The following is a 24,717-nucleotide window of genomic DNA, read 5'->3' as shown; positions in this document are numbered from 1 at the left end:
TGAGTCAAATTGCGGGCCACAGAGGAGAAATCCCAGTACTGTACTCCCTGGGACTTGACCCAGTGGGGGAGTGGCGGTGGCAGAGATATCACACCATAGGAGAACGTGCAACCTGGCACCCCCCATAGTCTAAAGCAGCCTCTATCGACTCCCTGGGTTGGAGACTCTGTGATACAACCCAGTAAAGGAGTAGTGGGGTCAGAAATACTACAGACTCGAGATCCAGAGCACCTTAAGCGAAGTCATAGTGACCCAAGGGAAGAACCCTGAGAAGGCACAAACTTCCGAAATCATGGGAAAGAGGAGTAACACTGGAGCAATGAATGTGCACAACCCTACAACATCAGAACCTGATAAAACAGAAAATCAGAGATTTCTAGAAGATCAAATCAGGAAAATAACTGTAGAAATAATAGAGGTGCTTCGAAAAGAATTCAGAGAGAGCCAAAAAGAGATAAAGGATGCAATTAATGAAGTAAAGGCCTCAATTCAAAGCACGAACAACCGATTAGACCACATGGAGAACAGAATCTCGCTCTTAGAAGATGATCATTTCAAAAATGAACGCATAGTTTCTAATCTAGAAAAAAATATCCGACAGCAGGAATCTGACATTGAAGAAATATGGGCCCATTTTAAGAGAGCTAACCTAAGAATAATTGGAATAGAGGAGAGAAAAGAAGGTGAAACCAAAGGGATCAACAATCTCTTCAAGGAAGTAATAGCAGAAAATTTTCCAAACATAGAGCAAGAGGTCGATACACAGGTCCAGGAAACTTATAGAACTCCCTTTAGACAGGATCGGAGAAGAGGATCCCCACGCCACATAATTGTCAAAATGACCAATGTGGAAGCCAAGCAGAGAATCTTAAAGGCAACAAAAACAAAGGGCCAAGTGACATTCAGAGGCAAACCAATTAGAATCACTCCAGACTTCCCAAACCAAGTCGTGAGAGCCAGAAGGGCTTGGAGTAACATTCCAAACTCTGAAAGAAAACAACTTCCAGCCAAAAATTTCCTACCCAGCAAAACTTTCTATCAAATTAGATGGGGAAATAAGAAGCTTCCATGACAAACAGAAACTGAAGGAATTTATGTCTTCAAAACCAGCGCTAGAGAAAATACTCAAAGAGATTAACTACAAAGAAGAAATAGGTAACACACACCAGAACCAGAGAAACAAGATTTTCCATCCAACAGACAACTAAGATTGGTTATCCGTGGAGTTTCATTATTTATGTTAGTCTTTTACCTATCTCTAAATTGTATTGTTTGCCTTTATTGTTGTTAATTTTTAGGATGTCTATTTGGAATATTAATATACCTTCAGATATAGCATTTGGAAATATTTTATCCCATTCTATTAGTAACTTTTAACTCTGTTTACATTGTCTTTGGATATACAATATTTTTTTATTTTTTAGGGAGTTTGTATACTCTTCTGTTGCCTGTGCCATTGAAATCATATCCAAGAAATCACTGCCAATTTCAATGTTGTGAGGTTTTATGACCCAGACTTTCTTCTAAAAGTTTATAGTCTTAAGATTTATATTTAGGTCTTTTATCTATTTTGAGTTAATATTTGTATATGGGATTAGGTAAGGGTCCAATTTTATTCTTTTCCATGTAAGTATTATTTTTCAACAATATTTAGTTAAAAGATTATTATTTCCACCACCAAATGTTCATGGAAACCTTGTCAAAAATAACTTGACAATATAGGGAAGAATTTAGCTCTAGGCTTTTATTTAACTCCAATGGTTTATATATCTGCCTTTAGAACAGTACTACACTGTTTCAATTATTGTAGCTTTATATGGTTTGAAATCAGAAAATATATATCTTCTAGCTTTGTTCTTTTTCAAGATCGTTTTGGGTATCTAGAGTTCATATTCCATATTAGGATAGATTTTTTTTCTGAAAAATAAATATATAAATATACTGATAGTTTCACCTAAAAAAATAGAAAAAAAAATATTCTCTGGTAAGAAAGAAAGCAAAAAGAAATATTGAAATGTTATCTTTAAGTCATCAAAAGCTTGGTATCAGACAAATGAAACTGTTATGTGAAATTATCATTTTTAATTTTGGATAAATTGCTATAATACTAGATGTCAACCACTAAGCCAAGCATGGGAAGGAAGGATGGGGAGAGAATGGGGTGGGGATCGGGTGGGGGCTGACTGGGCGATGTGTGCATGTATGTCTACAAAAGTTTGTATCCCACTATGATGTATGAATACAGTGCACCAATTAAAAAAAAAAAAAAAGAATAAAATAGGGCTTAAGGTATAGCTCAGAGGTAAAATGCCCCTAGGTTCTATCTCCAGTAATACACAAACACAAAATAAATAAATAAGTAAATAATATAGTATTTCTGCTTACTATTTCTATTTACTTACAAAATTTTCCTGCTTATTAATATTACTTATAAGTTCTTAATCAATCTTAATCAAGTGAATTTTAGAAAAAATTCAGAACAAGCCGGGTAGCGCACACTTGTAATCCCAGCATTTGGGAGGCTGAGACAGGAGGATCATGGTTTAAGGACAGCCTCAGCTACTTAGTGAGGTCCTCTGCAACTCAGTGAGACCCCGTTTCAAAATAAAGAATAAAAAATAGGGGTGAGGGTGTAGCGTGGAGGTAAAATGCTCGAGTTCCATCCCCAGTACCGGAAAAAAAAAAAAAAAAAAAAAAAAATCCAGAGCTACGTTAGTAGGTAATTTCTAAGAAACCAACCTCTGACTTTGCAGCCATCAGCATAGTCCAAACTTTCTTTAATTTCTTGGTTTTTCCCTGCGCTTCCTCTTGTAAACTGGTATATTTTTCTTCAATATCCAAGCGTTCTTGCTATGATAAAAAATGGTAAACTTCAGAATGATTTTAAACCCCAAATTTAATTTTTTGATAAAGTGGAAACTATGCCCCCACGTTTATGTTTATTAAAAACTAACAAACTTAAATAACAAACAATATCCCAAATAATGTATCACTGTGACATAATCGCCGGGACCCCTCTTCCTCTTCCTGCAAAGGCCACCACCCCTTTCCTTGGCTTCACCTGAGTCCACACCTAGTGGTACACCCGAGGCGAGCGTCTGCAGAGTAAATGCCAGGCAGTTGTTTCTGGAATACTCAGTGACCCCAGCCGTGCGGGCTCCTGATCTTCGAGACAAGCCCCTTCAGATGTGGGCTCCAGCTGACAGCTTCGCCTGGAATGTCCCAGGGACCTGCTTCCACTCTTCAAGTCGGTGGATACAGATGCACGAGTCAGTTTCATCAAAAATCTCCCGAGCTTCGTCCTGCCGGCGCCGTCACCTCAGGCCTGAGAGTGCTCGGAACCTGACCCCCAAGGACCTGCGCTGCTGGCAGGTGCACAGCCGGCGACGCCTACTCCACCATTTAATCACTTAACGGTTGCTACACTTCGTAAAATAACCCGTAAGTCTACTTTAAGTGAGCGCAGCAGCCTGCGCCTGCAATCCCCTCTTCTCAGGAGGCGCCGGCAGGAGGAGCACAGTTTCCAGGCAGGCCTGGGTGACTCAGAAGAACCTCTCTCAAAACAAAAGCAGAGGCCCGGGGCTGCGGCTCAGTGCTGGGTGGAGGCCCTGGGTTCCTTCTCCAGTTCTGAAGAGCCCTGCTGTAACTTCGGGACGATACTGCGCTGTCCACTGGACAATTTAAGTATCCTAACCAGAAGCCACGCACCTCTTTTTCCTCGAGCTCTCTGCGGAGCTGCTCTGCTCTCTCCCTCCTTTCCTCCAGCTCCATGTTAGATTCTTCCAGAAGCTTCTCTTGTTCCTCAGCTTTGGCCAACAGATCAACACCGCCAACAATCACCTTCTTCTCCAGAGCAGATAATTTTTCCAACAAGGATTGATGCTCTTGTCTGTAGATGGAAATGAAAACACTCTAAATTCACTCATCACCCATTGTCCCACTAATAGTTCCCAAAATATAAAAAATTGGGCATAAGATTTCAAAACAAATATAATTACGTAAGCTCTCTATAAAACAGCAACAGTGAATAGTACTAATCCATGATTTCACCTATTTTGGAGGGGAGGAGGGAACTGAACCCAGGGGCATTAGACTTCTGAGGGCAACCCCTAGCCACACCCCTTCTTTGTGTCTTTTATTTTGCATAGGGCCTTGCTAAGTCACTGAGGCTGTCCTCGAACCTGTGATCATCCTGTCTCAGACATCAAGTGCTGGGATTATAGGTGTGCACCACTGCCTGGCTCCAACTTTTTAATCTGTAATTCATATTCACCGATATTTTCCCCTCCTGCAGAGATTAAATAATCAAAACAGATCTAATTTTTAGAAATATACCACAAATATGGAACCTTCTACTCAAAAACAGCCACACTAATTACTTCGATTTTCCTGCTCATATATCTTACCCAAACCATCACAATTTGTGTGTGTATGTGTGTGGTACTGGGGATGGGACCCAGGGGCACTCTACCTCCGAGCTGCACCCCAGCCCTATTTTTTCTTCTTATTTTGAGTCAGGGTCTCACTGAGTTGCAGAGGCCCACACAAGTGGCTGAGGCTGCGATCCTCCTGCCTCGGCCTCCCAAGTCCTGGGTGTGCAGGCGGCTCCCCAGACCCGGCGGCACTACGCGTGCAGCCAGCAGTACTCACTGGGCTTTGAGAAGGTCCTTTTCCCGCCTCTCCAGCTCGGCCCGCGCCTTGTTCCTCTCTTCCTCCTCCATGTCCAGCTTCGTCTCCAGGGCCTTCCTCTCCTCCTCGATTCTGGCTTGCATCTCCACCATCTTATCTGGAGAAACTTTCTTTTTACCTGAGATGTTCAATTTTAACAGTCACTAAGCATCATTGCTTCAAACATATAAATTAGCTTCAGTACAGAACCGCTCAGACTCCAATAAAATACAAAATACCAGCCAGGTGTGATGGCACACCCTTGCACACTTGCCCCTGCGCTCGGGAGGCTGAGACAGGAGGATCGCGCAGGTTCAAGGCCAGCCTCAGCTACTGAGTGAGGTTCTCGGCAACTTAGTGAACCCTGTTTCCAAATAAAGTATAAAATAGGGCTGAAGGTATAGCCTGGAGGTAGAAAGCCCCTGGGTTCCACCCCCAGTACCACCAAAATAAATAAATAAATAAATAAATAAATAAATAAATAAAATCAGCATCTAAAGGGAACTGAACCACAGTCTCCTTTTCCATGTATGTTCCTAGAAGACCTTTTTAATTCATATTTCAATTCAAACGTTGTTCAATTGAGCAACAATATCTAAGAACAAAAATAAGTAAAAGAAACAAACCAGATGCAACACAGGGAGAGAGACCCAGGGGAGAGCCAGGAGAGGCGAGGCCGTGCGGCCCCGGGTGCGCACAGGTTAAAACAGCAAAGGGCTCTTCAGCTACTGTCTCCTCATAATTAAGTGGCTTCTCAAAATACCTTCCCCCAAATCACAAGTAAATGCATAAATCAAAGTCACATATAGGTATAAAATTCATAGACAGAAATGTCAGGTAATTTGTTTAGTTTTAAATTTATTTTATATTTAGTCAAATTACTAGAAAATATTTTGTCAGAGAGCACTTTTAAAGAAAGACATCCTATACTAATTACACACAGCTGCACAGTGACCAGCCGGGTGCTTCGCGGCCGCTGTGCTGCCGCCACTGTCCTCAGACCCTGAGTGGTCGAGTGGGGCGGCCCACCAGCAAGTCCGCCTCAGGAGCCGGAGCTCCCGACTGCGGTCCACGGTGCCTGGTACCCAACAGGAGAAACACTGCCAGAGGACAGAGCTGGAACACGGAGCCCAGCTGCGCTCATCACCCTGTCTAATGGTGCTTTATAGACTACCTAGTGGGCACTCAACGGAGCCTTAGTGATGAATTTCAAACTCAGGAAATTCATACGGAAAATGTTTAAAAAGCATGTAGAGTGGCTGTGAAACTGAGCCGTGACCCTTCACCTCCGTGATACGATGTCTTGGGCCATGCTGCTTCAGAAACGATCACACCGTGCGTAGACCGGCCGGGACTCCGCTGAGCGCTGCCCTTCTGAGCCCCTTCCCGAAGGCTGGGGGAGAGTGACCAGACGGTTCACCAGTCAGAACCGCCTCCACCCAGGGCAGCCCTTCCGGGCGCTAAGAAGGAAAAGAACCGAAAAGCCACTCTGACGGTGCCGTGGGTCTGAATGTAATCCTCTAGGAGCCAGAAAGGAAGAATCGCTCAGAGGCTTCATGAACTCTTCACGAGAAAGTGACACACAGAACCCACGAGTTTAGAATGTGTTAGCTTTCGTTTCTGCAGAGCCATCACTGCAAAGCAAAAACTAAGCCACAAAACACAGAGTGAGCCAGAGCTCGCCCGGACCCACGCCCGGCCGCTCTACACCTCCCTGCTACAAAGGAACTCGTGACAGCATCGCGCCTCCATCCTCCACCAACCCGAGGAGAGGTTTCCTACCAGCACACATTCCTTGGAATTCAAAGGGGAGCACAGTGCGCGCCTTCCCAGGCCCGGGCCCCTTCCCCGGAAGCACAGGCAGTTAGAGGAGAAACGGCCAGCCAGTGCAGACCACGCGCACGCACGGAGGCCGGGCTCTGCCGACACAGGCTGGCTGACCGAACTGCGCGACGACACGGGCAGGTGCGCAGTGTTAACTGCTCGGCTAACAGTAAGAGCCTCCAAGCCCAGTGACGGTGGTGAGATACACACACCTACGACGCCCGCCTCTTGATGGAGCGACACTGCGCCGCACTACGCGCACGCTCGCGCCACCCGCGCAGCTCTTTTAAAATGGTGCTGTAGCAGAAAAATATTCTGTGCTGCTCTTGAAAGCCTTAGACGAAAGTTACATGATGATGCATAGAGTTAGCTTCAAAAGTCGTTTTACATTTAAGTAACATCTTAGACTAGCCAGAATCACTCTGACAAACATATTTTTTCAAATAATCCTTTAAGCTAAGTGTGACTATATGCCATCTCCTGAACCAGGCATTCAGAAGTGAGAGCTCGCCAGCCGGGCATGGTGGCACACACCTACAATCCCAGTACCTGGGAGGCGAAGACAGGAGGACCACAGGTTTGAAGCCAGACTTGGCAACCTAGTGAGACTCTGTTTCAAAATAAAAAATAAACTGGGGCGAGTAACTCGGAAGCAGACTGCCGAGCTCCAGCCCAGCACCACAGGCAGCGCTGACCGTCGCCTTCCCGGGTCCTCGGTAGCTAATCACTTCCTCCCACCCCTGGCTGGCCCTCGGCTGGGGAGTCCAGGGAGGAGGAGCCTGTGCTGTAGGAGCACCAGGGACTTCAGGCCAGTGAGGACTCCCACTCCTGTGGGAGGAGAGACCTCGCACATTTAGGACACTGGGACATCTCAGTAGAAAAGCATTTGCCCCACTCTGGGTGTGATTCCCAGCACTACAGAAAAACAAAAGTTGAAAACAAAACAAAAACGACCCTCTTATCAGGCAAAAAGGGAAAGAATCTTTTCTAAAACTGCCTGGTAGAATTCAGTGCAAGTAAGTCTCAATGTGAATGCCACAGTGAGTATCCCAGCCAAACACATAAGCACCGCCTCCAGCTGCCTCTGCTCCAATCAAAGCTGGAAGCGAGCGAGTAGGCGTGGCCAGGAGCCTGGGCTGCCAGCTCGGCAGGTATCAGCACTCACAGGCACTTGGCTCTTGGCTTCAAAAATCATCTTTGAATGTGAAATGATTTAAATCATATTTCTAAAATTTGACATAATGAGTGCTTAAGAATTTAAGAAAAAAGGTAGTTTTTCTTAAAAAAAAGCTGAAGTTGACTTTTTTAAATATACAAGATGTACTTACCTTGTAAAAATTATGAAATTTAAAAAATTTAATATATTTAGAAATAGTTATTTATGAGATAAATAACTGTACCGAGTGGAGTGCAAATCAATAACACCAACCTGCTTGATCTTGCAATAAGAAGTGGTAAGCAAGCCGTGGGCAGGAAGCATATGCAGAGACGAGGGGGGAAAGAGGAAAACGTTATTTCCTTTGAAAAACAAAGAAAATGTATAACAGCATTCATTCACAGTGCAAGTACAGAACAAATCAAATCATCATCAGAACTGAAAGGACAGCCCATGTAAAGAAAGCATACTCATTGTGATGACAGGTGCTCCTCAAGCAGGGACGCAGGACAGCCCAGGCGCCGACTCCACCCCGCTCAGGGCGCCAGCTCCCGGCCTGCACCCCAGCTCCGCTCAGGAGAGCGCGGACCGGAGCCGCTCAGGGCGGGCAAGCGGCCGAGGGCAAGCCAGGGACCAAGCCAAGTTTTAAACTAGTAAGCTAGAAATAACAAAATTCATATCATCCATTCCCCAAATTTCCGAATTCAATGTTTCTCCCAAAATAAAGGCCCATTGCGGGTATGCCCCATTTAAACAAAATCCAATACACAAACACCTGAAGCAATTAAAGGGATAAAAGTTTGTTTGTAGTAATTTGCACTGATTATTTTACAAGTTATTTAACAAAAGGACTTGGTGAAGAATTTTTAGAGATAGCAAGTTTGCAATATACTATTTTCCAACTTGATTTATAAGTAATTTAAAAATTGTTACATAAAGTAAAGTGCACCTGTAGAGTAATAAACTTACATTTACCTCTTAAGATTGTTACAGACAATTACAATGAGTCTGTAGAAGTCAATGGCACTGATGGTTCAAGCAGGGACACCAGAGCAGAAGGCCGTCCAGGCTGTACGGGGAGGGCGGACCGGGGTCACGCGGCCACCGCGTGCCGGGCCAGTCCTCCCTCCCTGCGAGCCCGGTGTGACGACACCGTGCGATGTGGTGAGATGCGCACAAGCAACAGACACTTCTTGAACTGAGCAAATGATAACTCGTAACGCGTTTTCATGTGATGACTGAGAGCTCGGGTAAGTTTTAAACCAGAAATTAAGTTACAGCACTTTCTACTCAGATGGTTTCATATTTGTTTATTATACAAAATTATATCTCTATATGGTCTCGAAGGCAACTTCACGTATTTTATAAATCATCCTCTGAAACTGTTTTGATAACTTTTTTGTCAATAGACAGAGTTTTGACAGTCTTGGAATTATTCTTCTAGAAAGGTAGACTCATAGGAATAAGCAATTGTTTTTGGTATTAGTTTTGGAAAAGATAAGTATATCGATAATGCTTTAAAAGACAGTAAGCTGCAAGCTCGTATAAAAAAGAATCACCGCCCTTCTAAAGTAAAGTACAAATAGGTAAAATTAAATAATACTTTTCAACTTAATTAAGGTTCAAGAACATTTCTTCAGGTGATTCTAAATCCTCTAATCATACCTTGGAAAATGTCTTAAAACTTCTCAGATACGTTTGAAATGGAGATAAATGTGCATCCATCTGAAACAAAGACTATTCAATTGATCTTTACACTGACCTTTACTTGCTTGAAACTTTCTATTTTTCTTTATTTGGGAGCCTTGATCTTACTACTAGCAGTAGCTAGGAAGAGGACCCACGTATAAAATGGCTGCAACTGTACGACTGTTAACAATGGGTCGTGGTGAGCTGCCAGACAGAATTTGCACTTTTAGAAATTCAGAATGTGTTGCTCCACGTCCCCGTACTGACCAGGATGAGCTTTCTAGTGATAGCTGAAAGGGGCAGTAAGAAGGGCGCAGCTTACTAGCTGTCTCTACATTATCTCGGCTGCAGAAGCGTGACTCTAACAAGGACTCAAGCATAAGCTAGGCAGCGGTCACAGTGAGGTTAACCGGGCGCGGTGGCGGCGGGCGGGCGGGCGGGCGGGCATGCGGCCGCGAGCAGGCATGGCAGTATGAAGCGAGCACTCTCACGGCGCAGCGTTCTCAGGTGCGGCTCATGAGTTATGGAGAAGCCCGAGCTCTGTTAGGGATGGAGGAGCTGCCACTCACTAGGCAAGAGCTTATCCAGGGGTTTCTCTATGACAGAGCATGTGGACTCTGAGCTACTGCTGCTGCTACTGCCTGGAAGACAAAGAGATGAGCCCAGCGGGAGCCAGAGGGGATACGGAAATGCACACACACGCAGGAAGTTAGTGCCAGGGAAGCGCCCTCAGGACAGTCTAGCTGAGTACTAAGGAACCCGCTCACTCTCCCTGAAAGCCGGCTTGGTGTCGTCCAGCCAATACCCCCTACTTCCCAAAGCCCTAGGGGGGATTAGAAACCGGAGGCACTGGGGATGGAACCTGGGGGCATTCTACCTCCGAGCTGCAACCTCGGCCCTTTGTTTCTTTAACAGGGTCTCACTATGGTATCACCCGCCAGCTCCAGTCTCAGCCCCCAGCACCAGGCCTGACGGCACGCGCTGCCATGCGGGGCGAGATGACGTGGATACCAAGTACGTCATTGGGTGGCATTCTAGTCTACTTAAATTACTTAGAGGGAAAAATTAGAGGGACTTCTGGAACTCTACAAAGTCACAGACAACATTACAACTGTCTCCAACCTCCCTCTCCACCTCAACACATTCAACTATCAAATATAATAATGTATGTTTACAATTTGGCAGCCAAACAGAAAAGATTCACTGAAAACTTTTACGTTTCTTAGCCTGGAAGGAAGGCATATTCTATTGAATATTTTAACATATTAAACAGGGGCATTTTTCTCTACTCAAAAAAAAAAATTTTTTTTTATGGTACTGGGGATGGGACCTAGGGGTATTCTACCTCCGAGCTACACCCCCAGCCCTATTTTTTTTAATTATTCTTTATTTTGAAACAGGATCGCACTGAGTTGCAAAGGGCCTAAGTAGTAGCTGAGGCTGGCTGTGAACCACGATCACACTGTCTCAGCCTCCCGGATGCTGGGATTACGAGGGTGCGCCACCACGCCCGGCTTCAAAATTTTATTTTTAGTAATAACTATTATCTGTGTTAGCTTTCAAAAGAATAGTTCATTCTGTGAGAAGCCTGGCGTGACAACAATGCCTTCCCTGTCAGGAGTGGCAGGCGCCCTGTGCTAAGGGCGCTGGGGCTTCCGGCCAGTGCTCTGGGGTGGCCGTTCATAAAGCTCAGTTAGGAAGGCGGGTCTGGCTGGCCGGGCCAGCTCGTGCTCTAAGCCAGGCTCTGCCTGTTTTCTGAGTTTAAAGTCTTGACAGTTTTTCGGTTCTGGACCCCTGATCAAGCAGGGACGGACTTGTTTCAGCAAGAGCATTAAACAGACAAGCAGACCATGCAGCGCTGGGGACAGTGGTCCAGGGCAACGGGAGAGCGCTGGGCGGGGCGGAGGCGGGGACGCGCCGCTGCAGCTGCTCCGCACGCGCCTCTGCTTGGTGCCCAGCTGCCTTCATCCACACTTGGTCCACACGGCCCATACAGGTGAGAATCAGAGTACATTTTACACCAAAAAATGAAACCATAATCCATGAATTTAAATATACTGTTTAACATTCAATGGCTTCTAGAGATTAGCCCTGCTTCAGTAAAAACCCCACATTATCCTAACTTCCTAAAAATTATAGGGTCTTAACACAAATTAAAGTCCCTACATAAAATAAAATCTTACATAAAATTCCAAAATGGTACAACCAGTGTGACAGTTTTATAATTCTAAATTCCAAAACAAAAGAAAGAGAGAAAAGCAGGCCATAGGATGCTATGAGTCAGCAGTAGACAGAAAAGGGAGAAGAGTGTGACGTGGACCAGGCGTGCGCGTGCACCTTCTAAGTCACCATGACTACAATGGCAAAAGGAGGGCGGGGAGCGCCGCGCCTCAGGAGGGGGGAGCACCGCTGCCTCAGGAGGGGGGAGCGCCGCGCCTCAGGAGGGGGGAGCACCGCCGCCTCAGGAGGGGGGAGCACAGCCGCCTCAGGAGGGGGGAGCACCGCCGCGCCTCAGGAGGGGGGAGCACAGCCGCCTCAGGAGGGGGGAGCACGGTCGCCTCAGGAGGGGGGAGCACGGCCGCCTCAGGAGGGAGGAGCACGGCCGCCTCAGGAGGGGGGAGCACAGCTGCCTCAGGAGGGGGGAGCACCGACGCGCCTCAGGAGGGGGGAGCACAGTCGCCTCAGGAGGGGGGAGCACAGCCGCCTCAGGAGGGGGAGCACGGCCGCCTCAGGAGGGGGGAGCACAGCTGCCTCAGGAGAGGGAGCACGGCCGCACCTCAGGAGGGGGGAGCACAGCCGCTCCTCAGGAGTGCCTTCCTGCCCACCACACCACAGCACACACAGCTTACCCCTTCTCTTCCTCCTCTTCTCTCCGTCTTCTCCAATCTCACCCTCGTCATCCTCCTCCTCCTCTGATCCACTGATATCAGAGCCTGATATTTCTTCCCCTTTGATAAGAGATTTAACAATGATGTCACTGGTTACTCAGGAAATGCCCGTATCAATTTTCTCCATTACCGTTTTGTTGCCTCAATTACAAAACTGAACGCTATTAATCGCTCCTATACAGTGTATCAGATAGAAAATCTCAGAAACAAGGTGCGCAGGCTGGCGCTGGGGACACGCGCCTGCGATCCCAGCACCTGAAGAGTAAGGGGGCCGCAGGCCGGAGGCCGGCCTCAGCAACTTTGTGAGACTCCTGGCAACTTAGCAAGGCCCTGCTTCAAAATGAAAAATAAAAACCGGCTGGGTAGAATACCCCTGTAACTTGCGCACACACACTCAAAAATGCACATGAGACTTTATTTCTAAAAGCTCCCTAACAAAGACTATGAGTTAGAGTTATTAAGTCTTGTTAATTTTTTTTTTTTTTTGTGTGTGTGTGTGTGTGTGTGTGTGTGTGTGTGTGTAGTACTGGGGATGGAACCCAGGGGCTTTTCTACCTCCGGGCTATACTCTCAGACCTATTTTCTATTTTATTTGGAAACAGGGTCTCACTAAGTCGCTGAGAGCCTCACTCAGTAGCTGAGGCTGGCTTCGAACCTGCGCGATCCTCCTGTCTCAGCCTCCCCAAGTACTGGGATTCCAAGCGTGCACCACCACGCCCAGCTGATATTAAGTCTTTTTAAAATGTGATCACTTTGGGGGAAATGTTTTCATTTCCTGCTTAAGATAACAAATAATTGGTATGTGGTGGTGCACGCTTGGAATCCCAGTACTTGGGAGGCTGAGACAGGAGGATTGCAGGTTCGTGGCTAGCTTCAGTAACTTAGTGAGATCTTGTTCCAAAAATAAAAAAATAAAAAAATAGGGCTAAGGTGTAGCTTGGAAGTAAAATGCCCTGAGTTCAATCCCCAGTACTGAAAAAAAAAGAAGTATCACTGTCCGTACATAAAATGTTTAAGGAAACAATGCTAATTGCCGGGGTGCAGCCCTAGCAGGAGTCGGGGGTTGTGTGTTGGTGAGAAGCTGCCATCTGGTCTCGGGTGTCAGTCTTCTCTCCCTCAACCTTGACTTTTCTCTCACCAACACACGACCCCCGACTCCTGCTAGGGCTGCACCCCGGCACTAATGAGTGCGGGGGAAACACAAATCACAGCCCGGTGGTGATGTGCCTACAAACAAAAGGATGGGAAAAGAACCTGGAGTCTTGAGCGAAGGGTCATTAAAACCATCTTGTTCCAGCCAGGTGTGGTGGAACACGCCTGCAACCCCAGTACTCGGAAGCCTGAGACAGGAGGACCATAGGCTCAAGACCGCCTCAGCAACCTAGTGAGATCCTGTTTCAAAACAAAAAAAAATAAAACAGAGCTGGGCTGCATCTGGGAGGCAGAGTGCCACCCCAGCCCCACGCACAGGGTCCTTTGAGCCTAGAAGCAGCGGTGCCTTGGCTGCAGCGACCCTGTCTAGCGCCAAGTTGGTCCTCTAAGTACCATTCTCCAGGGAGAAATGGGTTCTAGGCAAGATATATGAGCCTAAGACATCTTGTAGTGCCAGGAAACCATTTTAAAGAACCTGAGAGGAGCCGGGTGTGGTGGCCCACACTTGTATCCCAGCATTCAGGAGGCTGAGACTGGAGGATCGCGGTTCGCGGACAGCCTCAGCTACTTAGTGAGGCCCTCCGCAACTCAGTGAGACCCAGTTTCAAAATAAAGAATAAAAAATAGGGCAGAGGCTGTAGCTCGGAGGTCAAATGCCCCTGGGTTCCATCCTAGACCCACAAAAAATGAATAAATTAAAAAATACTATTATCATGTAACCAGCACTTCTGGGCAAAAAGCAAGAACCTGGACAGGTATTTATCCGCCCATGTGCACAACAGCAGTCACACAAAGGAAAAGGTCGGAGCAGCACACACAGCCACCAGTGGACAGCTCCTTAAACACAGCGCTGCTTACGCACAGGTGGGATAGTACTCAGCCTTCAAAAAGAAACGCGACCATGCTACAAGAACCAGAGGGTTCATGTAACGAGAAGCCGACAGCAGGGCTGCCGCTGCAGTAAGCTTTTACTTCTGAGAGGGACCTGAACAGTCGCGTTCCTAGAACAGAAGGTACCGCGGCAAGTTCACGGGTTGGAGGCGGAGGGTGGGAACCGGCATCTCATGGGCACACTCGGAAATAAAGTTCTAGAATGCCTGGTGGTGCCAGCTGGGCACCAAGCAGACGTAACTGACTGATTGCCACTGAACTGTGCACTTAAAGTGGTTCAGCTGATAAGTTTTATATTATGTATCTTCTGCCATGTAAAAATGTTAAAAATAAAGGCATGCACTCAACATCAACAGAGATTAAAAAATCTTTAAAACACACTGGCTGTAAATACCACCTAGTGGTCACATTTAAAACACCAAATTTCAGGCTGAGACAGGAGGATCGCAGTTCGCAGAGTCTCAGCTAGAGAGGCCCTCGGCAACTCAGTGAGACCCTGTTTCAAAATAAAGAATAAAAAATCGGGCTGGAGGTGTAGCTCAGAGGTACCATGCCCCTGGGTTCCAATCCCAGTACCCCCCCACACACAAAAATTAACACACCAAATTTCATTAGTTCACCCATGGCTTTTCCTCATCTTTTGCCTCACTAAATAGCAAATGCTGTCTGCGATCTGTGATCCCCGATCTGCGATCCTCCTGTCTCAGTCTCCCAAGTACTGGGATTACAAGCGTGTGCCACCACACCTCGCTCCAACATTGATATTTAAAAGACTATTTCTAGCTGGATGTGGTGGCACACATTTGTAATCCCAGCACTTGGGAGGCTGAGACAGGAGGATCACACAGGTTCAAAGCCAGCCTCAGCTACTGAGTGAGACCCTGTGTCCAAATAAAGTATAAAATAGGTCTGGGAGTATAGCCCAGAGGTAGAAAGCCTCTGGGTTATACTGTCAGTACCACCAAAAACAAATAAATAAATAAAAGACTATTTCTGAAAAACAACTTGGTACTTTTGTTCTTTAGCATTTTAATTTTAATCTTAAATAAGATTATGTAATATTTGAATATGTAACTTTTTTTTTTTTTTTGTGGTACTGGGGTTCCTGGAAGCCCTTCTACCTCCGGGCTACACTCCCAGACCTATTTTATATTTCTGAAACAGGGTCTCTTACGCCAGCGCGGCTGGCTTTGAACCTGCGCGATCCTCCTGTCTCCGCCTCCCAAGCGCGGGGATTACAAGCGTGCGCCACCACACCCAGCTGAATATGTAACTTTTAAAAAATTAATTAAACCTGCCATCTTTTTTTTTTTTTTTTTTGGGTGGTACTAGGTGTGGAACCAGGGGCTTTCTACCTCCGGGCAGTACTCCCAGACCTATTTTATACTTCTTTTGGAAACAGGGTCTCACTAAGTTGCTGAGAGCCTCACTAAGTAGCTGAGGCTGGCTTCGAACCTGCGCGATCCTCCTGTCTCAGCCTCCCAAGCGCGGAGATTACAAGCGTGCCCACCACGCCCGGCCTAAACCTGCCATCTTTAAACTGATGACCTTTTATAGATGTTATATGACCACTTATTAAATACTGAGTTTTTGTCGATGTATAAAAGTAAACCCTACTGTTTATGTATTTATGTGAAAATGGCCAGAGCTCTGGCTCCATGACTGATGTTAACACACTCTTGTTTGAAGAGATTAAACTTGCTCACCAAGTTTGGTAGAAAGCAAAAATGCATTGCATGGCCTGAAAAATATGCTTTTATACTTCAAGTTGAACATGAAATTCTACGCAAGCAAGATAATGCTAGAAGGTTAGAAGATCTTCATGAGGGTGAGACTCCCAGCCTCAGTAAGTGCCGCCACCCAGCCCCTCATGGGGACACACAGGCTTTGGCCTCTGCACGCGGGCTTAGCACAGGCCTCAGGAGCTGCACCTCTGCAGCCCGGGGAAACCAGGTACACCACAGGTGCTAGCCCCATCACAGAGACTTGGAGAGGGCTGAGCAAGTAAACTCAGGTAAGATAAGGGGGAAGAAGGCGGGCATGGTGGCACATGCTTGTGATCCCAGTACTAGGGAGGCTGAGTCAGGAGGATTGAGGTTCGCAAACAGTCTCAGCTACTTAGTGAGGCTCTCTGCAACTCAATGAGACCCTGTTTCAAAATAAAGGAAAAAGCCGGGCGTGGTGGCGCACGCTTGTAATCCCAGCGATTGGGAGGCTGAGACAGGAGGATCGCACAGGTTCAAAGCCAGCCTCAGCTACTTAGTGAGGCTCTCAGCAACTCAGTGAGACCCTGTTTCCAAATAAGTATAAAATAGGTCTGGGAGTGTAGCTCAGAGGTAGAAAAAGCCCTTGGGTTCCACCCTGAGTAACACACACACACACACACACACACAAAAAAAAAAAAAAAAAAAAAAAAAAAGAATAAAAAATAGGGCTGGGGATATATCTTAGAGGTAGAATGTCCCTGGATTCAATCCCTAGTACTGAAAAAAAAAAAAAAAATCAATGTTGGAGTCTTAAAAAAAAAAGATTAAGTATTTTTTGTTAGAATAGTTAGTGGTTAGCCAGGCGGCATGGTGGCACACACTTGTAATCCTAGCACTCGGAGGCTGAGATGGGAGGATCGTGGTTCACAGCCAGCCTCAGCTACTTAGCAAGGCCCTTTGCAACTCAGTGAGACCTCGTTTCAAGAAAAAAAAAAAAAAAAAAAAAAAAAAAAAACTAAAGAAATAGGGCTGGGGGTGTAGCTTGGAGGTACAATGACCCTGGGTTCCATCCCTAGGACTGCAAAAAAACCCAAAAAAAACAAGCATACTTAGTGGCTAACCAACATATTTTTGGCCAAAATGAACATTTTGAGAAGCTGTTACCTTCTTGGAGCTTTTTCTTCAGCTCTTCTATTTCTTTCTGAAACTGACGGAGCAGGGCGTCCTTGGGGTCTTCGTTGATCCTGGCCTTGTTCTTAATGTTCTTGGCGCGGTTGGCGTACCGCAACGTGCTGATGGTTTCATCGTAATTATAATCCGCTGGCCCAATGTTTGCACACTGTTGAATCACAAACAGAAATCATTAGTACTACAATCATTATCAGCAGCACCAAAACGTCCCGAAACAGACGCTGGGAGGATGTGGACACTGACTTTCTGAAAAGGAGATTATCAATCACGTGGGCTCCCAAAGGACATTACTGTGGGCTCATGCACATGATGTACGACCAAAAGGGTAATCACAAGCCGACAAAGGGAAAATCACGAGTCTTAGCCAGGCACAGTGGCGCAATCTTGTATTCCTTAATACTTGGGAGGCTAAGACAGAGGATCACGGTTCACAGGCAGCCTCAGCTACTTAGTGAGGCCTGTACAACTCAGTGAGACCCTGTTTCAAATTAAAGAATTAAAAAATAGGGCCGGGGGTGTAGCTCGGAGGTAGATGCCCCTGGGTTCCATCCCCAGTAGTGCGCGGGCACACACACACACACACACACACACAAGAATAAAAATAGGGCTGGGGGTGTAGGGAGTGCAGCTCAGTGGTAGAACAGCCCTAGGTCAATCCCAGTACTGCAAAAATTAAATAAATAAATAAAAATAAATAAATAGCCATAAGTCTTTATAATGTTATTCATCTCTTATGAAATTAGAACCTTAAATTTGCCCGATGCTAACTATACCACAAATTAAGTGTTACCATCATGGTTTTTGAGTTTCCTCCTAAAGAATCCTGAAGAAGGCGAGTCAGTTTAGAGTTGCGGTAAGGCACATGAGTGCTTTTCCCGTCGACCAAAGCAGAAATGACATTGCCCAGGGTGGACAGCGACAGGTTGATTTTTGTGGCTTCCTTCAGGCGCTGTCCAGTGGCTCCAGTTTTTGCCTGTCTTTCTGAACCCTAGCAATAGAGACAAAAATCAAGGTAAATTTTTTAAAATACAGAATGTTCTTCCTAAGGACTTATAAAGTAATAGCTTAACAGTAAATGTGTGATCTGCTGTCTGGAATACATTCTGAAATAATTAAAAAGGGAAGTGGAAGGCAGCAGATGAAAAGGACGGCTCATTACACGGCCCTGCCTATTTTACACAGTAGGCGGCACGCCCACCCCGCCCGGCACCGCCCGCTCACCGCCAGGTCCACGAGGTGCAGCTTGCCCATCCGCACGTGCATGTTGCCGTCCACACCCTTCTCGCTGCACTCGATGGTGATGGTGAAGATGGCGTGCGAGCGGGAGCTGTGCTCATTCATGTTCGTGGCGCCCACGGAGCCTGCGCAAGGAGAGACCCATGAAACCGCCCAGGGCAGGCCCCGGCAGCAAAGAAGTATCCAGAACAGCCCCAGATACCCAATTCCCCCAAGTCCAAAGCCAGGGAACAGGGCTAAACCACAACAGAACAGGTGTGGACTGAGCCATTGTATGAAATTTCTCTTACAATTTATATTGGTAACAATAGAATTTGTAATGTTTCTCATATTGAAGACATCATTTTAGCACAGAAATACTTAATTTTAATTTCCTCTACCACTGTCTAGAAAATAAATAATCTACAAAGCCAGGCAGGGTATTGAGTATTCATGTGCATATGAATATTTTACATTAATATATTTTATAAACAAAGAAACACATCTATTTTATTTTTATAATAGTCATATATTAGTTTTTATCTTAAGTTCCCAAATATTTTATTACTTTGTTTCATTTTTATGGTACTGGAGTCTGAACTCAGGGCTGCTCCACCTCGGAGTCCCCCCCTCAGCCCTATTTTCTGTGTGTCTGACACTGGGGACTGAACCCAGAGACGTTCTACCACTGAATGACAGCCTAGTTCTTTTTATTTTTTTATTTTGAGAGAGTCTCGCTACATTACTGTGTACTGGCCTCGAACCTGTGACGCTCCTGCGTAAGTCTCCCAAGTACTGGGATTACAGGCACGTGCCACTACACCTCAGCGCTATTACATCTATGCCACCTGAAATCATCTGTGTATATAATCCGCAGCAGCACACATACATGTGTGCACGTGCTGTTAGCTCTATTTTACCTTCTGTTTTCCATGTAACATTATCTCCTGTGTGCACAGTTTTCTGTATCAGAATTATAAAAACCAGTGTTTCACTGAAGGTTATTTATTGCTTACATCTAAAAACATCTTCATAGAATATAGGTAAAGATTTAAAAACACTAGGTCATAAAGGAAAGTATATTTAGAATATCAAGATATTGTTAGCCGGGCGTGGTGGCACACGCTTGTGATCCCAGCATCTGGGAGGCTGAGACAGGAGGATTGAGGTTCGCGAACAGCCTCAGCTACTTAGCGAGGCCCTTTGCAACTTAGTGAGACCCTGTTTCAAAAGATAAAAAGTAGGGCTGGGGATGTAGCTCGGAGGTAGAATGCCCCTGGGTTCCATCCCCAGACCCGCAAAAAAAAAAAAAAAAAAAAAAAAAAAAAAAAGATATCAGCCTTGCAAGCACTTAGCACAAGCACTGCCACCTACTAAGTGCTAGGTAAGTGCTAGTAATAGTTACTACAACCAATAAGAAATCGCTTAAGAGAGTTTCAAATATTAGCACTTTTAAAAAGAAAAAGGGTCAGCAAGGGAACATCGTCCGTGGTCTCTTTGCTCATACACGGTCTCCGCGTGGTGTTTTGAGGAACCTGGGGACGCGGTCTCTCCGCGGTGCAGAGCCCACGCTGGCTGTGTGCGGCCAGCACGCAACGCGCTCGCGATCAGAGCTGCACTTACGGTTTTTGTGGCCCAGCGTCATGATTCTGTCCATATCATCAGCATTATTGACCACGTACGCTGATAAATCTTTGATATAAACTCCTACATCAGGTCTTTCTTTAACCTAAAAAAAGGTAAGACTTGATACTTATAACAATAACAGTTATTCACTGCTCATCTGCCACATGCCGGCTATTCTATGAGACGGCGGGGTGCAGTATAGGCAGGACAGATACAGTCCTCGACGCCTAGAGCCGAAGAGCTGCAGGGAAATGCACAAATAAATAATTACAGTTATTTTATTTCAACTCGGAGGATGCCATGAAGAAAACCTGCAGGGCGCCATGGGATGTATGACAGACGCTCTGAGCTAGTGAGGGCCAGCCAGGTGAGGCTCTGAGATGATGTTTAAGCTAATGCCTGGATAGGGAGCCGGACTGTCTGGGTTAGGGCAGCAGGAGAATATGTGCATGGTCCTGAAATGGGGGAAAACGAGGAACTGGACAAAATAAAGAACAATGAGAGGTAGCTGGAAAAAACAGGCAGCGTATATGATATGACGCGGGCAAAGACAAGATTAAAGCACGTCAGGCTGGGGATGTAGCTCAGTGGTTAAAACCAGGCATCATATAGCTAGGAGATTGGGCAAGGCCCAGAGTTCAAGCCCCAGCACCAAAAAAAAAAAAAAAAAAAAAAAAATCAGTCTTCTACTAATCCCATTTTTAAGCAGCTGAAGTGTAATAATCAGAGCTGTGGTAGAGCTATGGTATTCATGTAAAATTGTCATCTTTCTAGGAAAAAAACTTTTATCGAATTTAAAGGATGAATTTAGGACTAAATTACCTAAAAAATATAGATAGTGCTATGCATATAAAATCGGTTTGGCCGGGCGTGGTGGGCACGCTTGTCATCCCAGCACTCGGGAGGCTGAGACAGGAGGACCACGAACGGCGACAGCCTCGGCTACTTAGCGAGGCCTCTGCCACTCAGTGAGACCGTTTAAAAATAAAGAATAAAAGATAGGGCTGGGGGCATAGCTCGGAGGTAGAATGCCCCTGGGTTCCATCCCTAGTACTGCAAAATAAATACATACATACATCACACGCACATACATACATCACACACACATACATACATCACACGCACATACATGCATATACACGCACATATATACACACACACATGCACACTCTGCTCTGGAGGGCCCTAGCAGTCCCTTCCACAAGCCAAGAGAACAGAGTGGAACTGTGGCTGCCAGCTGAGGGAAGCCATTCACTCCAGACAGCAAGGCCTCACGGACGCAGAGGACAACAGAATCCAACAAGTCCAGAGCAAGGCTGCGCGTGCCAAGCTCGGTTTGGTTTTTTGTGGCTTTTTTTGTGGGTCTGGGGATGGAACCCAGGGGCATTCTACTCCGAGCTACACCCTCAGCCCTGGTTTTTTTTCTTTATTTTGAAACAGGGTCTCACTGAGCTGCAGAGGCCTCACTAAGTAGCTGAGGCTGGCCGCGAACCGCGGTCCTCCGTCTCAGCCTCCCCAGTGCTGGGATGACAAGCGTGCCCACCACGCCCGGCTTCCAAGTTCTGATTTTGGATCTGGCTGGGAGTTTTGAGTCTCTTTTATAATAATGTTTAAGATGTACTGAAAAGTTAGTAAAATGTACACTCTATCTGTCATGAGATATAAATTAAGCCCACTTTTTTTTTTAGTAGTAAAGAGAGTGTGTTGGTTTCTATAAACCAACGGGTTTCAAACTGTTCTCTGAGAACAAGTAAGAAGGGTGGTGTATGGCGGTACTGAGGGGCCACTTTGGGGGTTCAGAGAGCTTTAGGCCCAGGCAAGTCTTAAAGAGAGCTACACTTCAAAAGTATCTTACACATTCAGCTTTACATAAGGTTCGGTTTGATAAGTGTTTAAATGTGCTGGGCATGGTAGCATACACCTGTAATTCCAGTACTTGGGAGGCTGAGACAAGAGAATTGCAGGTTCAAGGACGGCCTCCACAATGTAGTGAGACCCTGAGCAACTTAATAGAGACATGATTTATTTATTTATTTATTTATTTATTTATTTATTTATTTATTTATTTTTATTTTTGTGGGTCTGGGGATGGAACCCAGGGGCATTTGACCTCCGAGCTGCAACCTAGCCCAATTTTTTATTCTTTATTTTGAAACAGGACCTCACTAAGTAGCTGAGGCTGGCTCCCAGGGGCGATCCTTCTGTCTCAGCCTCCCAAATGCTGGGATCACGAGCGTGCACCACCACTCCCAGCCTGAAGACACGGTTTATAAGCAAAAAATGAAAAGGCTGGGGGTGTAGCTCAGAGGAAGAATGTCCTGGATTCAATCCCAAGTCAAGGCAGGCAGGCAGGCAGGCAGGGAGGGAGGAAGAAAGGAAAGAGTTTAAAGAATTTAAATCTTTTGAAAAGTTTTTAAATTATTGGTTTATACTATTGCCTCTCAAAAAAAAATCTCACTAAGTTGCTGAGGGTCCTGCTAAATTGCCGGGCTGGCTTTGAGCCTGGTAACTCAGTGGTAGAGTGTATGCTTAGTAAGTACAAACCGTGAGTTCAATCCCCAGCACTGAAAAAAAAAAGTATCAAGAAAAAAAACAAGGATTGAGCCGGGCGTGGTGGCGCACGCTTGTAATCCCCGCGCTTGGGAGGCGGAGACAGGAGGATCACGCAGGTTCGAAGCCAGCCGTGCGCGCTGGCTTAGGAGACCCTGTTTCCAATAAAAATGTAAAAGTAGGTCTGGGAGTGTAGCCCGGAGGTAGAAGGGCTCCCAGGAACCCCAGTACCACCAAAAGAAAACCCCAAAAAAACAACAAGGACTGAATTTCTATAACAAATGCGGCTTGTACGTTAGAACAACGGATCTCAATGAGGCAATTCCCCCACCCCGGAATGCTTCGGAACCTGTGGGGCTTCTGGCTCACTAGAAACAATGAGTATTCCTAGGCAGGGGCCGCCATTCTCAACTGTAAGAGAAGGCTCGCCCAAAGAGTCATCCCGAACGTTTCTTTCTTTTTCTCTTCCTTCCTTCCTTCCTTTCTTTCCTTTTTCTCTTTTCCTTCAGTGCTGGGGCTCAAAATCAGAGCCTCACAACGCTGAGTAAGCTCTACCGCTGAGCTACACCCCCGTCTGGTGCCATATGATTTGAACGCTCTCTCAGATATCTTTTCTTCTCATGGGTATAAAAAAAAAAACTATTCATAATTATCTGAAAGCCAGATAATTTCTGGGTTTCTTTCTATATAACTTTACATTGCATATAAAAACAAAGTACCTTTCTATGGTAACAGCTAACAGCAACGTAACACAGGGACACAGAAACACACGGGAAGAGCTGTGCATCCGTCTGCTCGGGCCCCACCGAGGGCTCGCGCAGTATGAAAGGGTCACGGCAGCCGGGCGCGGAGGCAGAGACGGGAGGAGCGCAGTTCCCAGCCAGCCTCACCTACTTAATGATGCCCTCCACAACTTAGTGAGACCCTGTTTCAAAATAAAAAATAACAAAAGAGGGCTGGGGGTATAACTTGGAAGTAGAATGCCCGGGGGTTCAAATACCAGTAGCACCAAAGAGAGAGAGAGACAGCCAGACAGCCAGACAGCCAGACAGCCAGCACTGTGTCTCACAAGGCTGAGAACTGTTGACAGCAATGTTCCTCAGAGTAAATCTGACCTGTAATTATGATTACGAAAACAAAAACATTCCTTCAAAGTAATTTTTTCCCTAAGAATTTGGGTGATAAAACAAACTTTATTTTCTTTTGCAGGTCTGGAGGTTGAACCCAGGGGCACTCTACCTCTGAGCTACATCCCCAGCCCTATTTTTTGTTCTTTATTTTGAAGCAGGGTCTCGCTGAGCTGTGGAGGGCCTCACTAAATTGCTGAGGTTGGCTATGAACGTGCGATCCTCCTGTTTTAGCCCCCAAGTACTGGGACGACAAGCGTGCGCCACCACGCCTAGCTTAAAACAAACTTTTAGGGAGTAAAATCACAGAATTCACAAAGTATTCACCAAAACTAAACATGACAACTAACAGCACTTGCTGTGTACCTGTTATCACTATAAACTTTCATAATTCAACAAGTGATGGTTGAATAATTAAGCAATCCCTAATTAAACATATCCCTAACGCCCCAAACCCAGTTTATATAAGCTTAAAAAGAAAAATGTAGCCAGGTGTGGTGGCGCACGCCTATAACCCCAGTACTTCGAAGGCTAAACGGGAAGATGGCAGGTTCAAGGAGAGCTTCAGAAACATAGTGAGGTTCTCAGCAACCTAGCGAGACTCTGTTTCCAAACACAATAAAATTGAAAACGGGATGGAGGTGTAACTTAGAGGTGCTCTGCCTCTGGATTCAATGCCCAGTACCAAAAGAGAAAGAAAACAAAATGGCAGCCTTTGATTGTGTGCCGGCACTGCTTTAAACAGATTCGATACATTCGTGTTAGCAACAGTCCCATAAAGTAGATACTATTATTATTTCCACTTTCATGTGAAAAAACCAAGGCTCACAGCGATTAAGCAGTGGGCTCAACATGGAAGCCACGGTGCGAGCCAAGACGCCAGGACCCCAGGAACCACCGTGGACCCCGATGAGGGACCTGAGCAAGGCTCAGACTCCTAAGCCTCAGACTTCCCAGCAGTCCAAACGAGCTGCGGGGACGAGTAAAGAAATGAAGTCCCACACCGCGGCCGCCAGACGTGGGCACACACCGAA

General features: G+C 45.9%; 1 protein-coding gene across 1 annotated transcript in view; it reads right to left on the bottom strand.

Moving 5' to 3' along the window:
* The window catches only part of KIF3A (kinesin family member 3A), a gene marked incomplete at both ends in the record, with an annotated part of 45,279 nt that overhangs the window by 5,214 nt on the left and 15,348 nt on the right, over positions 1-24,717 (bottom strand). The window contains 9 exons of the mRNA XM_080699358.1: positions 2,740-2,850; positions 3,709-3,889; positions 4,651-4,807; positions 9,907-9,978; positions 12,187-12,285; positions 17,139-17,313; positions 17,956-18,153; positions 18,387-18,526; positions 20,004-20,109. Of these exons, the coding sequence (XP_080555484.1) occupies positions 2,740-2,850; positions 3,709-3,889; positions 4,651-4,807; positions 9,907-9,978; positions 12,187-12,285; positions 17,139-17,313; positions 17,956-18,153; positions 18,387-18,526; positions 20,004-20,109 (1,239 nt within the window). The remainder of the gene's footprint in view (positions 1-2,739; positions 2,851-3,708; positions 3,890-4,650; positions 4,808-9,906; positions 9,979-12,186; positions 12,286-17,138; positions 17,314-17,955; positions 18,154-18,386; positions 18,527-20,003; positions 20,110-24,717) is intronic.

The sequence above is a fragment of the Muscardinus avellanarius genome, assembly GCF_963383645.1.
Source record: "Muscardinus avellanarius genome assembly, chromosome: 7".
NCBI lineage: Eukaryota > Metazoa > Chordata > Mammalia > Rodentia > Gliridae > Muscardinus > Muscardinus avellanarius.
Note: the sequence above shows the minus strand (reverse complement) of the source record. Positions and strands in the feature narration are given on the sequence as shown.